This window comes from Gallus gallus, chromosome 38 (assembly GCF_016699485.2).
Source record: "Gallus gallus isolate bGalGal1 chromosome 38, bGalGal1.mat.broiler.GRCg7b, whole genome shotgun sequence".
NCBI classification, from domain to species: Eukaryota; Metazoa; Chordata; class Aves; order Galliformes; family Phasianidae; genus Gallus; species Gallus gallus.
The window spans coordinates 340,324-353,339 of NC_052569.1; the positions used below are offsets into that span (position 1 = coordinate 340,324).

The following is a 13,016-nucleotide window of genomic DNA, read 5'->3' on the forward strand; positions in this document are numbered from 1 at the left end:
GTCGCGAAGCGGCGCGGCGCAGACTCACGGCGATGGCGGCGGCGGTGCTGAACGGGGCGGAGGGCGCCGGGGGGCTGCGGGCCGCAGCGGGAATGTACGAACAGCTGAAGGGAGAATGGGGCCGGAAGAGCCCCAACCTCAGCAAGTGCGGGGAGGCGTTGGGCCGCCTCAAGGTGAGGGCGGCGGGACGGGGCCTTCCTGGGAGGCCTCTGGGCCTTTACTGGGGGTCCCTGGGCCTTCTTTTGGGGTCCCTGGGCCTTCTTTTGGGGGGTCCTGGGCCTTTATGGGGGTCCTGGGCCTTCCTGAGAGGCCTCTCGGCCTTCTTTTGGGGGTCCCCGGGCATTTTGGGGGTCCCTGGGCCTTCTTTTGGGGGGTCCTGGGCCTTCCTGGGGGTCCTGGGCCTTCCTGGGAGGCCTCTGGGCCTTCTTTTGGGGGTCCTGGGCCTTCTTTTGGGGGTCCCCGGGCATTTTGGGGGGTCCCTGGGCCTTCTGGGGGGTCCTGGGCTTTGTTTTGGGATTTCTGGGTCACCCCTTGTGGGTCCTGGGCCTTTTTGGGGAGTCTTGGGCCTTCTTCTGGAGGTCTTTGGGCCTTTTGGGGTCCCCTGGGTGTTCTTTTGGGGTCTCTGGGCCTTTTTGGGGGGTCCCGGGCCTTCCTTGGGGTCCCTGGGTCATCTCCTGGGGGTTCTGGGCTTTCTTTTGGGGACCACGGGGCCCTTTTGGGGTCCCTGGGCCTTTCTGGGGGTCCCTGGGTTCTTTTGGGTTCTTTTGGGTTCTTTTGGGTGCCTCTTTGCCTTCTTTTGGGGGTCCCTGAGCCTTTTCTGGGGGGTTCTTTGACCTTTTTGGGGTCTTTGGGCCTTTTTGGGGTCCCTGCTCCATATTTTGGTATCCCCGGACCCGTTTTGGGGTCTCTGCTCTTCCACAGGGCCGCGTTTTGAGGTCCCTGGAGGTTTCTAGGCCCAATTTCGGGGTCATCGCCCCACATTTTGGGGTCCCTGGGAGGGTTTGGGGGTCCCTGACGCTGGGTGGGGGCGGGGGGCTGCCCCACTCATTAGGGCTGCTGCTAATGAGGTTTCTCCCCCCCCCCCCCCCCCTTAATGAAGCTGGCACTGCTGGAGCTGAACTTCCTGCCCACCGGCGGCACTGCGCTCACCAAACAGCAGCTCGTGTTGGCCCGTGAGTGGGGGGCCATAGGGGGGCTGGGGGGGTGTCGGGGGGATATGGGGACGTGGGGAGGGGGACGTGGGGCTGTGGGGAGGGGGATATGGGGACGTGGGGCTGTGGGGAGGGGGGCGTGGGGAAGTGGGGCTGTGGGGAGGGGGCTGTGGGGAGGTGGGGCTGTGGGGAGGGGGATGTGGGGCTGTGGGGAGGGGGATGTGGGGAGGTGGGGCTGTGGGGAGGGGGGCGTGGGGACGTGGGGCTGTGGGGAGGGGGGCGTGGGGAAGTGGGGAGGGGGTTACAGGGACGTGGGCTGTGGGGCTGTGGGGATATGGGGCTGTGGGGGCTATGGGGGCTATGGGGATATAGGGTTGTGGGGGCTGTGGGGTTGTGGGAGTTGTGGGGCTGTGGGGTTATGGGGTTGTGGGGCTGTGGGGGCTATGGGGATATAGGGCTGTGGGGTTGTGGGGGCTGTGGGGCTGTGGGGTTGTGGGGCTGTGGGGTTGTGGGACTGTGGGGTTCTGAGGTTCTGTGGCGCTGATCCCGCAGGGGACATCCTGGAGATCGGGGCGCAGTGGAGCATCCTAAAGAAGGACATCCCGTCCTTCGAGCGCTATATGGCCCAGCTGAAGTGCTACTACTTCGACTACAAGTGAGGGGGGCTCTGCGGGGCACACGGGGGGTCTGGGGGTCCCACTGGGGGTGTGGGATCTCATTGTGGCTGTGGGGGTCCCATTGTGGCTCTGGGGGTCCCACTGGGGGTGTGGGGGTCCCATTGTGGGTCCGTGTTCCCATAGTGGATTTGGGGCCTGGCTGTGCCGTGTGTTCCTGTAGTGGATTTGGGGTCCAGCTGTGTGTTTGGGGGCCCACAGTGTGTTTGGGGTCTGTCTGTGCCGTGTGTTCCCATAGTGGGTTTGGGGTCCCGTTGTGCTCTGTGTTCCCACAGTGTGTTTGGGGTCCTGCAGTGTATTTGGGGTCCCATTGTGCTCTGTGTCCCCATAGTGTGTTTGGGGCCCCATAGTGGATTTGGGGTCCCACAGTGTGTTTGGGGCCCGGCTGTGCCGTGTGTTCCCATAGTGGATTTGGGGTTCCATAGTGTGTTTGGGGCCCGGCTGTGCCGTGTGTTCCCATGGTGTGTTTGGGGTCCCGCAGTGTATTTGGGGTCCCATTGTGCCGTGTGTTCCCGCAGTGTGTTTGGGGTCCCGCAGTGCGTTTGGGGCCTGGCTGTGCTCTGTGTTCCCATAGCGGATTTGGGGTCCCGCAGTGTGTTTGGGGTCCCATTGTGCTCTGTGTTCCCACAGTGTATTTGGGGTCCCATTGTGCCGTGTGTTCCCGCGGTGTGTTTGGGGTCCCGCGGTGTGTTTGGGGTCCCGCGGTGTGTTTGGGGTCCCGCGGTGTGTTTGGGGCCCGGCTGTGCCGTGTGTTCCCATAGTGGATTTGGGGTCCCGCGGTGTGTTTGGGGTCCCATTGTGCCGTGTGTTCCCATAGTGGATTTGGGGTCCCGCGGTGTGTTCGGGGCCCGGCTGTGCCGCGTTGCCGGGGCCGCCCCCATTGCCGTTTCCCCATAGGGAGGAGCTGCCGGAGTCGGCGTTCCGCCACCAACTGCTGGGCCTCAATCTGCTCTTCCTGCTGTCCCAGAACCGCGTGGCCGAATTCCACACCGAGTTGGAGAGGCTGCCGGCGCGGGACATCCAGAGCAACGTCTACATCCGGCACCCCGTGTCCCTGGAGCAGGTGGGGGATGTGGGGGGATATGGGGGGATATGGGGCTGATAGGGGGACATGGGGCTGATAGGGGGCGGGGGGACATGGGGGACATCCAGAGCAACGTCTACATCCGGCACCCCGTGTCCCTGGAGCAGGTGGGGGGCGGGGGGGTATGGGGGGATATGGGGCTGATGGGGGGCGGGGGGACATGGGGGGACATGGGCGGCAGGGGGACATCCAGAGCAACGTCTACATCCGGCACCCCGTGTCCCTGGAGCAGGTGGGGGGTGGGGGGATATGGGGGGGCATGGGGGGACATGGGGCTGATAGGGGATGGGGGGACATGGGGGGACATGGGGGGATATGGGGACATGGGGGACATCCAGAGCAATGTCTACATCCGGCACCCCGTGTCCCTGGAGCAGGTGGGGGATGTGGGGGGGGATATGGAGCTGATAGGGGGCAGGGGGACATGGGGGGACATGGGGGGATATGGGGGGATATGGGGACATGGGGCTGATGGGGGGACATGGGGCTGATAGGGGATGGGGGGACATCCAGAGCAACGTCTCCATCCGGCACCCCGTGTCCCTGGAGCAGGTGGGGGGCGGGGGGGTATGGGGGGATATGGGGCTGATGGGGGGCGGGGGGACATGGGGGGACATGGGCGGCAGGGGGACATCCAGAGCAACGTCTACATCCGGCACCCCGTGTCCCTGGAGCAGGTGGGGGGCGGGGGGGTATGGGGGGGATATGGGGCTGATAGGGGGCGGGGGGACATGGGGGGACATGGGGGGATGTGGGGCTGATGGGGGGACATGGGGCTGATAGGGGATGGGGGGACATCCAGAGCAACGTCTACATCCGGCACCCCGTGTCCCTGGAGCAGGTGGGGGGTGGGGGGATATGGGGGGGGCATGGGGGGACATGGGGCTGATAGGGGATGGGGGGACATGGGGGGACATGGGGGACATCCAGAGCAACGTCTACATCCGGCACCCCGTGTCCCTGGAGCAGGTGGGGGGCGGGGGGGGATATGGGGCTGATAGGGGACATGGGGACATGGGGGGATATGGGGCTGATTGGGGGCAGGGGGACATGGGGGACATCCAGAGCAACGTCTACATCCGGCACCCCGTGTCCCTGGAGCAGGTGGGGGGCGGGGGGATATGGGGGGACATGGGGACATGGGGGGACATGGGGGACATCCAGAGCAACGTCTACATCCGGCACCCCGTGTCCCTGGAGCAGGTGGGGGGCGGGGGGGTATGGGGGGATATGGGGCTGATGGGGGGCGGGGGGACATGGGGGGACATGGGCGGCAGGGGGACATCCAGAGCAACGTCTACATCCGGCACCCCGTGTCCCTGGAGCAGGTGGGGGGTGGGGGGATATGGGGGGGCATGGGGGGACATGGGGCTGATAGGGGATGGGGGGACATGGGGGGACATGGGGGGATATGGGGACATGGGGGACATCCAGAGCAATGTCTACATCCGGCACCCCGTGTCCCTGGAGCAGGTGGGGGATGTGGGGGGGGATATGGAGCTGATAGGGGGCAGGGGGACATGGGGGGACATGGGGGGATATGGGGACATGGGGCTGATGGGGGGACATGGGGCTGATAGGGGATGGGGGGACATCCAGAGCAACGTCTACATCCGGCACCCCGTGTCCCTGGAGCAGGTGGGGGGGTGGGGGGATATGGGGCTGATAGGGGGCGGGGGGACATGGGGGGACATGGGGGACATCCAGGGCAACGTGTACATCCGGCACCCCGTGTCCCTGGAGCAGGTGGGGGATGTGGGGGGGGATATGGGGCTGATAGGGGGGCGGGGGGACATGGGGGGATATGGGGACATGGGGGGACATCCAGAGCAACGTCTACATGGGGTGGCGCTGTGGGTTATGGGGTGATGCTGTGAGTTATGGGGTGGTGTTGGTTATGGGCTGTTGCTGTGGGTTATGGGCTGTTGCTGTGGGGTGACGCTATGGGTTATGGGGTGGCGCTGTGGGATATGGGGTGGTGTTGGTTCTGGGGTGTTGCTGTGGGTTCTGGGGTGTTGCTGTGGGGTGACGCTGTGGGTTATGGGGTGTTGGTTATGGGGTGACGCTGTGGGTTATGGGGCAGCGCTGTGGGGCGGCGCTGTGGGTTATGGGGCGGCGCTGTGGGTTATGGGGCGGCGCTGTGGGTTATGGGGCGGCGCTGTGGGGTGGTGTTGGTTATGGGGCGGCGCTGTGGGGTGGTGTTGGTTATGGGGCGGCGCTGTGGGGTGGTGTTGGTTATGGGGCAGTGCTGTGGGGTGGTGTTGGTTATGGGGCAGTGCTGTGGGGTGGTGTTGGTTATGGGGCGGCGCTGTGGGGTGACGCTGCGCTGCGCTGCCGGCAGTATCTGATGGAGGGCAGCTACAATAAAGTGTTCCTGGCGAAGGGGAACATCCCGGCCGAGAGCTACACCTTCTTCATCGACATCCTGCTGGACACCATCAGGTCAGCGCCCATTAATTGCTGCTCATTAATTAATTAACATCATTAAGCACCCCTCATTCATCCCACCTTCTTCATCGACATCCTGCTGGACACCATCAGGTCAGCGCCCATTAATGGCTGCTCATTAATTAATTAACATCATTAAGCACCCCTCATTCATCCCACCTTCTTCATCGACATCCTGCTGGACACCATCAGGTCAGCGCCCATTAATTGCTGCTCATTAATTAATTAACATCATTAAGCACCCCTCATTCATCCCACCTTCTTCATCGACATCCTGCTGGACACCATCAGGTCAGCGCCCATTAATGGCTGCTCATTAATTAATTAACATCATTAAGCACCCCTCATTCATCCCACCTTCTTCATCGACATCCTGCTGGACACCATCAGGTCAGCGCCCATTAATTGCTGCTCATTAATTAATTAACATCATTAAGCACCCCTCATTCATCCCACCTTCTTCATCGACATCCTGCTGGACACCATCAGGTCAGCGCCCATTAATTGCTGCTCATTAATTAATTAACATCATTAAGCACCCCTCATTCATCCCACCTTCTTCATCGACATCCTGCTGGACACCATCAGGTCAGCGCCCATTAATTGCTGCTCATTAATTAATTAACATCATTAAGCACCCCTCATTCATCCCACCTTCTTCATCGACATCCTGCTGGACACCATCAGGTCAGCGCCCATTAATGGCTGCTCATTAATTAATTAACATCATTAAGCACCCCTCATTCATCCCACCTTCTTCATCGACATCCTGCTGGACACCATCAGGTCAGCGCCCATTAATTGCTGCTCATTAATTAATTAACATCATTAAGCACCCCTCATTCATCCCACCTTCTTCATCGACATCCTGCTGGACACCATCAGGTCAGCGCCCATTAATTGCTGCTCATTAATTAATTAACATCATTAAGCACCCCTCATTCATCCCACCTTCTTCATCGACATCCTGCTGGACACCATCAGGTCAGCGCCCATTAATTGCTGCTCATTAATTAATTAACATCATTAAGCACCCCTCATTCATCCCACCTTCTTCATCGACATCCTGCTGGACACCATCAGGTCAGCGCCCATTAATTGCTGCTCATTAATTAATTAACATCATTAAGCACCCCTCATTCATCCCACCTTCTTCATCGACATCCTGCTGGACACCATCAGGTCAGCGCCCATTAATTGCTGCTCATTAATTAATTAACATCATTAAGCACCCCTCATTCATCCCACCTTCTTCATCGACATCCTGCTGGACACCATCAGGTCAGCGCCCATTAATTGCTGCTCATTAATTAATTAACATCATTAAGCACCCCTCATTCATCCCACCTTCTTCATCGACATCCTGCTGGACACCATCAGGTCAGCGCCCATTAATTGCTGCTCATTAATTAATTAACATCATTAAGCACCCCTCATTCATCCCACCTTCTTCATCGACATCCTGCTGGACACCATCAGGTCAGCGCCCATTAATTGCTGCTAATTAATTAACATCATTAAGCACCCCTCATTCATCCCGCCTTCTTCATTGACGTCCAGCACACAGCATTAACATCAATCAGCCTCATTAATATTAAGCACATTGCCACCTGGCCATCTTCATTAATATTCATTAGCCTCATTAATATTAATCTCACCCCATTGCAACGCCTTCATTGACACCGCCGGACGCCATCAGAACTGCACCATTCATACCCATTAATTACACCTCATTAATTACATCTCATTACAACTCTGCCATCCACACTCCCCTCACTGCCCCCCACCCCCATAACTGCCCCCATAACTGCCCCCCTACCTGCCCTCCCACCCCCATAACTGCCCCCCACCCCCATAACTGCCCCCATAACTGCCCCCCACCCCCATAACTGCCCTCCTACCTGTCCCCCAAACCCCGTAACTGCCCCCCTAACTGCCCCCTCTCCCCATAACCGCCCCCCACCCCCCTAGCTGCCCCCCTAACTGCCCCCCACCCCCATAACCGCCCCCCTACCTGCCTCCCATCCCCATAACTGCCCCTCTAACTGCCCCCCCACCCCCATAACCACCCCTTCTCCCCATAACCGCCCCCCACCCCCATAACCGCCCCCCTAACTGCCTCCCACCCCCATAACTGCCCCCGTCTCCTATCCCCTTAACTGCCCCCCACCTGCCCCCCCACCCCCCTACCTGCCCCCCTAACTGCCCCCCACCCCCGTAGCTGCCCCCCTAACTGCCTCCCACCCCCCTAACTGCTCCTCTAACTGCCTCCTATTCCCCTAACCGCCCCCCATAACCGCCCCCCCCCCCCCATAACCGCCCCCCCTAACCGCCCCCCCCCCATAACCGCCCCCCATAACCGCCCCCCCCCCCAACCGCCCCCCCTAACCGCCCCCCCCCCCCCATAACCGCCCCCCATAACCGCCCCCCCCCCATAAGCGCCCCCCGTGACGCGGCTCGTGCTGCGGGCAGGGATGAGATCGCGGGCTGCATTGAGGAGGCCTACGAGAAGATTCTGTTCCCGGAGGCGACGCGGATCCTTTTCTTCCCCAGCGCCAAAAGGATGAGCGAATACGGCCGCAAGGTGCCCATAGGGACCCCATAGAGACCCCATAGCGACCCCACAGCCACCCCACAGCCACCCCATAGGGACCCCACAGCCACCCCATAGGGACCCCATAGGGACCCCACAGCCACCCCATAGGGACCCCACAGCCACCCCACAGGGACCCCATAGGGACCCCATAGGGACCCCACAGCCACCCCATAGGGACCCCACAGCCACCCCATAGAGACCCCACAGCGACCCCGGGGAGACCCCACAGCGACCCCATAAGTGGCCCCATAGGGACCCCATAGAGACCCCATAACAACTCCATAGGGACTCCATAGAGGCCCCATAAGTGACCCCATACAGACCCCATAAGGACACCATAGAGACCCCATAAGAACCCCGTAATGACCCCATAGAGACACCATAGCTGCCCCATAGTGTGCCCCACATTGCCCCCCCTGCCCTACACCATGCCCCATAGCTGCCCCATGGCCGCCCCATGACTACCCCATGGCCACCCCACAGCTGCCCCATAGCCTCCCCACGGCTACCCCACGGCTGCCCCACAGCTGCCCCATGGCCACCCCATAGCCACCACACGGCCACCCCATAGCTGCCCCACAGCCACCCCATATCACCCCCAAACCTACGGGGCAGACCCTCCCCAAACTCCACCCCACACCTCAGCCCAACTCGGTGCCCCCCACCCCCTCTATGCCCCCCAACCCCCCTCTATGGGGCAGCCCCCCAACCCCGCCCCCCATCTCCCCACAGCGCGGTTGGATTCTGGGCCCCAACAACTACTACAGCTTTGGGGTGCAGCAGCAGAAGGCGGAGGACTCCACCATCCCATCCACGCAGTTGGCCTCTCAGGTCATCGAATACGCGCGGCAGCTCGAAATGATCGTCTGACGCCGCCCCACAACTTATGGGGCCGCCCCACAACTGCCGGGGCCGCCCCACGTTGTCCCCTCCAGACCCATTTTCGGGGTCCCCCCCCCCCCCCCTTTTTCCTCTTCGCCATGCGTTGGTTTTAAGCTGTTTTAAAGGGGTATTCCCCCCCCCCCCACCACCACCCCCAAATGTGGGCCGTGGACCCCCAACTCTGCCCCACATTTTCTCCCCATTCCCGTCCATGGGGGGCAGAGGGGGCGCTGGTGACCCCCCCCCCCCATCACCCGTCAATAAAGCCATGGCTTCTCGCAGTGGGGCTCTCGCTGACCCACATCTCAGCCCCATGGCGCAGCACTTGTGGGGCTCACAGCTCCCCCAGCCCCATAGCGCAGCACTTGTGGGGCTTGCAGCTTCCCCCCCCACTCCCCTCAGCCCCATAGCGCAGCAGCTGTGCCCCAACTTTTAATGGGGTTTGGGGGGGGGGCAGCTGTTCCAACTTATGGGGCGGCGATTCCAACTTATGGGGCAGCGCCTCCGTCCTTCCCCCCCCCCCGGAGAATCTCGGGGGGCACCGCCTTCATCCGAGCCAACCTATGTGATAAAATGGGGGGGGGGGGGCTGCGTTAATAGAGTTGGGGGTCTCGGGGACCCCCTCCCCTCCCTCCCCGCCCCATAAGTGTGCCCCCCAAGTGCCCTCACCACGCTCTGACGTTGTGGGGCAGCCGGGGGGGGTCGCGGTGTTTGCAATAGCAGCGCTGCGTGCAGTCGCCCCCCACCTGAAATGGGGCCCAGCGGGTGGGGGGGGGCTTCGGTGTGACCCCCAACTCCGACTTGGGGGGCTCCGACTTGGGGGGCACGGAGTTATGGGGCGGCCCCCGGGAGGGCAGTTTGGCTTTGGAGCCCCTCCGTTTGCCCTTTGAGCGCGCTATGGGGCGGAGGGGTTGGGGGGCAGAATGGGGGTTTGGGGTGGGGGTGGGGCTGCCCCCCAAGTGGGGAAATGGGGGTCCCGGGGGGGGTCCCGGGGAGGTGATGTGGAGGGAGCGCAGCTGTTCCAGCAGGCGGCCCATGGGGGAGTCGGGGGAAGGGGGGGGGGGCACTTGTGGGGCACGGGGGGGCACTTGTGGGGTGGGAAGTGGCACTTGTGGGGTGCAGGGTGGCACTTGTGGGGCACGGAGGGGCACTCATGGGGCGGGAGGTGACATTTGGATGTGGAGTGACACTTGTGGGGCGGGAGGTGGTGTCTGTGGGGCGGGAAGTGGCACTTGTGGGGCGCAGGGTGGCACTCATGGGGTGGGAGGTGGCACTTATGGGGCTGGAGATGACGCTTGGGTGCGGGGTGGCACTTGTGGGGCGGGAGGTGGCACTTGTGGGGCACAGGGGGGCACTTGTGGGGCAGGAAGTGACACTTGTGGAGCACAGGGGGGCACTTGTGGGGTGGGAAGTGGCACTTATGGGGCTGGAGGTGACACTTGGGTGTGGGGTGGCAGTTGTGGGGCAGGAGGTGGCAGTTGTGGGGCTGGAGGTGGTGCCTGTGGGGTGGGAAGTGACACTTGTGGGGCAGAGGGTGGCACTTATGGGGTGGGAAGTGACACTTGTGGGGCGCAGGGTGGCACTTATGGGGCAGGAGGTGGTGGCGGTCTGACGCCGTCGTGCAATGAGCACACGGCGCTGGGGGGTGGCCATGGGGTGCTGGGTGACATCTATGGGGCGCTGGGTGACATCTGTGGGGCGCTGGGTGACATCTGTGGGGCGCTGAGTCGCATCTATGGGGCACTGAGCTCCGTCTATGGGGCGCTGGGTCACAGCTGTAGGGTGCTGAGTTGCATCTATGGGGCGCTGAGTCGCATCTATGGGGCGCTGGGTCACATCTGTAGGGTGCTGAGTCGCATCTATGGGGCGCTGAGTCGCATCTATGGGGCGCCGAGCTCCATCTATGGGGCGCTGAGTTCCACCTGTAGGGCGCTGGGCCGTATCTATGGGGCGCTGAGCTCCATCTGTGGGGTGTCGAGTCGCATCTATGGGGCGCTGAGTCGCATCTGTGGGGCGCTGAGTCGCATCTATGGGGCGCTGGGTCGCATCTGTAGGGCGCTGGGCCGTATCTATGGGGCGCTGAGCTCCATCTGTGGGGCGCTGCCCTCCCCCGTCGCCCCCCAAGCGGTTCAGCGGGGGCGGTTCTTTGCGCTGCCCCCCCCACCGCCGGCCGCTGTGGGGCGGAGTTTCCTTCCAGGGCCGCGGGTTCGGATCCCGGGGGGGGCACACGGGGGGGTCCTCCGCCTCCCCGTTCCTCTCCTCTTCCTTGGGGGGGGGGGGGGGGCCGCATTTAGGGGAGGGGTCGCCCCTTTTGGGGGGGTCTCCTCTTTTTGGGGGGGGGTCTCCTTGGCGGCCTCCAACGCAGAGTTGCCCATAGCGGGGGCTGTGGGGGGGGGACGACGACACATAGGCTGCAATGGGGCTGCGCCCCCCCCAACTGCCCCCCCCCCCCCCCACTGCCCCCCATAGGCCCCCCATAACCCCCATCGGCCCCCCCCATAGACCCCCATATTCCTATTGCCCCCCACTGCCCCCCCATCCCCAATGCCCCCCATAGCGCCCCCCCACCCCCGATGCCCCCCCATATCCCCCCCACTGCCTCCCATATCTCCATGCCCCCCCCCATTGCCCCCCATAACCCCCACTACCCCCATTGCCCCCCATATCCCCACCCCACCGCCCCCAATCCCCCCCCTCCACCCCCCCCACCCCTCCCAGCCCCCCCACGACCCCCCCCCATCGCCGCCCCCCCCCAAATCCCCCCCATTTTCCCCCCTCCTTCCCCCCCCCCCCCCCTCACCGCCCCTCCCGCTGCCACCGGCGGCTGCGAACGGCCCCAACGGCCCTTCCCGGGGTGGGGGGGGGGGGGGGGGGGGAGGGAGGAGGGGCAGAACGCGAGGACGGTGCCCCCCCCACACCCCCCCATAGACCGCTATGGGGTTTTTTTTGGGGGGGGGGGGCGGCGCTTTTCCCACACGGAGGCGCCGCGGAGCGGATTTATGAATGAAGGAACGAAGGACTGAATGGATGAAGGAAGGAATGAATGAATGAAGGAATGAATGAATGAAGGAATGAAGGGGGGACGGAACCGCCGCGGTTGTGAATGGGGCCGGGGGGGGAAACGCGAAATGGGGGGGGCGGGGGGGGCACAGCACCGTGGGGGGGTTATGGGGGGGCTTTGGGGGGCGGTGGGGTGGGGCTACGGGGGGCAATAGGGCTATGGGGGGCTATGGGGGGTCAGTGGGGGGGCTACGGGGGGCAGTAGGGCTATGGGGGGCTATGGAGGGGCTACGGGGGCAGTGGGGGGCAATGGGGTGGGGATACGGGGAGGGGATGGGGGGCGTGGAGGTGGGATATGGGACGGGGACGAAGAACGGGGACGCGGAATGGGGACACGGATACGGGGCGGGGATACGGGGACGAGGACGGGGATCGGGGCCGTGGAATGGGGCCGTGGAAGTGGGGTTCCGGGATGGGGACGCGGGGTGGTGAGACGGGGCAGAGGACGGCGTTATGGGGTGGGGCCGCGGATTGGGGCCGTGCGACGCGCGACGCCGCCACGCAGCCCTTCTCCGCCCTCCCCCCCGAAATCCGCCGCTGGCCCTTTAAACGCGGCCCCGCCCCCTCCCTCCCCTTCCGCCATAAGCCCCGCCCCCTCCCCGAGCCCCGCCCCGCGGCGTGCGCTCCCCCCCCCCCCCCCCCCCCCCCTCCTCCCCCCCCACCTCCCGCCGTCCCCGCGCGCGCGCGCGCCGCATCCGGGGGTACCGCGCGCCGCCGCCGCCGCCGCCCCCCATTGGCCCGAGCGCTCGCGCCGCCGCCGCCGCCTCTCATTGGTCGGAGCGTTTCCCGCCGCCGCCGCCGCCGCCGCCGCCGCCTCCGATCCCATCCCGGGTGAGCGCCGCCCGGAGCGCCTCAGAACCCCCCGGACGGCGGGGGGAGAGGGACGGGGGGGCGCCGCGCCGGGAAACGGAGCGGGGGGGGCGGGGAGGGGGTGGGGGCGATCGGGGGGGGGTCGTGAGGGCGGGGGGGGGCGGCGGGATTTGGGGTTGGGGGGGAAAATGGGGGGGGTGGGGAGTGGGGGGGGGGGGGGAACTCCGGTTTTCCGCTTCCGGCTCCGGTGTTTTCGCTTCCGGCTCCGGTGTGGGGATGGGGGGGGGGACTACAAATCCCAGCGGGCATTG

At 64.0% G+C, this 13,016-nt stretch overlaps 1 protein-coding gene across 1 annotated transcript; it reads left to right on the forward strand.

The window, feature by feature from the left end:
- LOC107050662 (26S proteasome non-ATPase regulatory subunit 8-like) lies at positions 1–9,116 on the forward strand. Its single transcript, XM_040655093.2, has 7 exons — positions 1–173; positions 1,100–1,172; positions 1,704–1,806; positions 2,723–2,888; positions 5,251–5,351; positions 7,830–7,941; positions 8,686–9,116. Exons 1-7 carry the CDS (start codon positions 33–35, stop codon positions 8,821–8,823), a joined length of 834 nt encoding a protein of 277 aa, XP_040511027.1. The 5' UTR covers positions 1–32; the 3' UTR covers positions 8,824–9,116.
- Positions 9,117–13,016: the final 3,900 nt, after the last annotated feature.

Bases quoted from the DNA above. Each gene is read 5' to 3' on its own strand.
- LOC107050662 (XM_040655093.2), top strand. From the start codon at position 33: ATGGCGGCGGCGGTGCTGAACGGGGCGGAGGGCGCCGGGGGGCTGCGG. The intron at 174-1,099 runs GTGAGGGCGGCG...CCCTTAATGAAG, and splicing joins AGGCGTTGGGCCGCCTCAAG to CTGGCACTGCTGGAGCTGAA. The intron at 5,352-7,829 runs GTCAGCGCCCAT...TGCTGCGGGCAG, and splicing joins ATCCTGCTGGACACCATCAG to GGATGAGATCGCGGGCTGCA.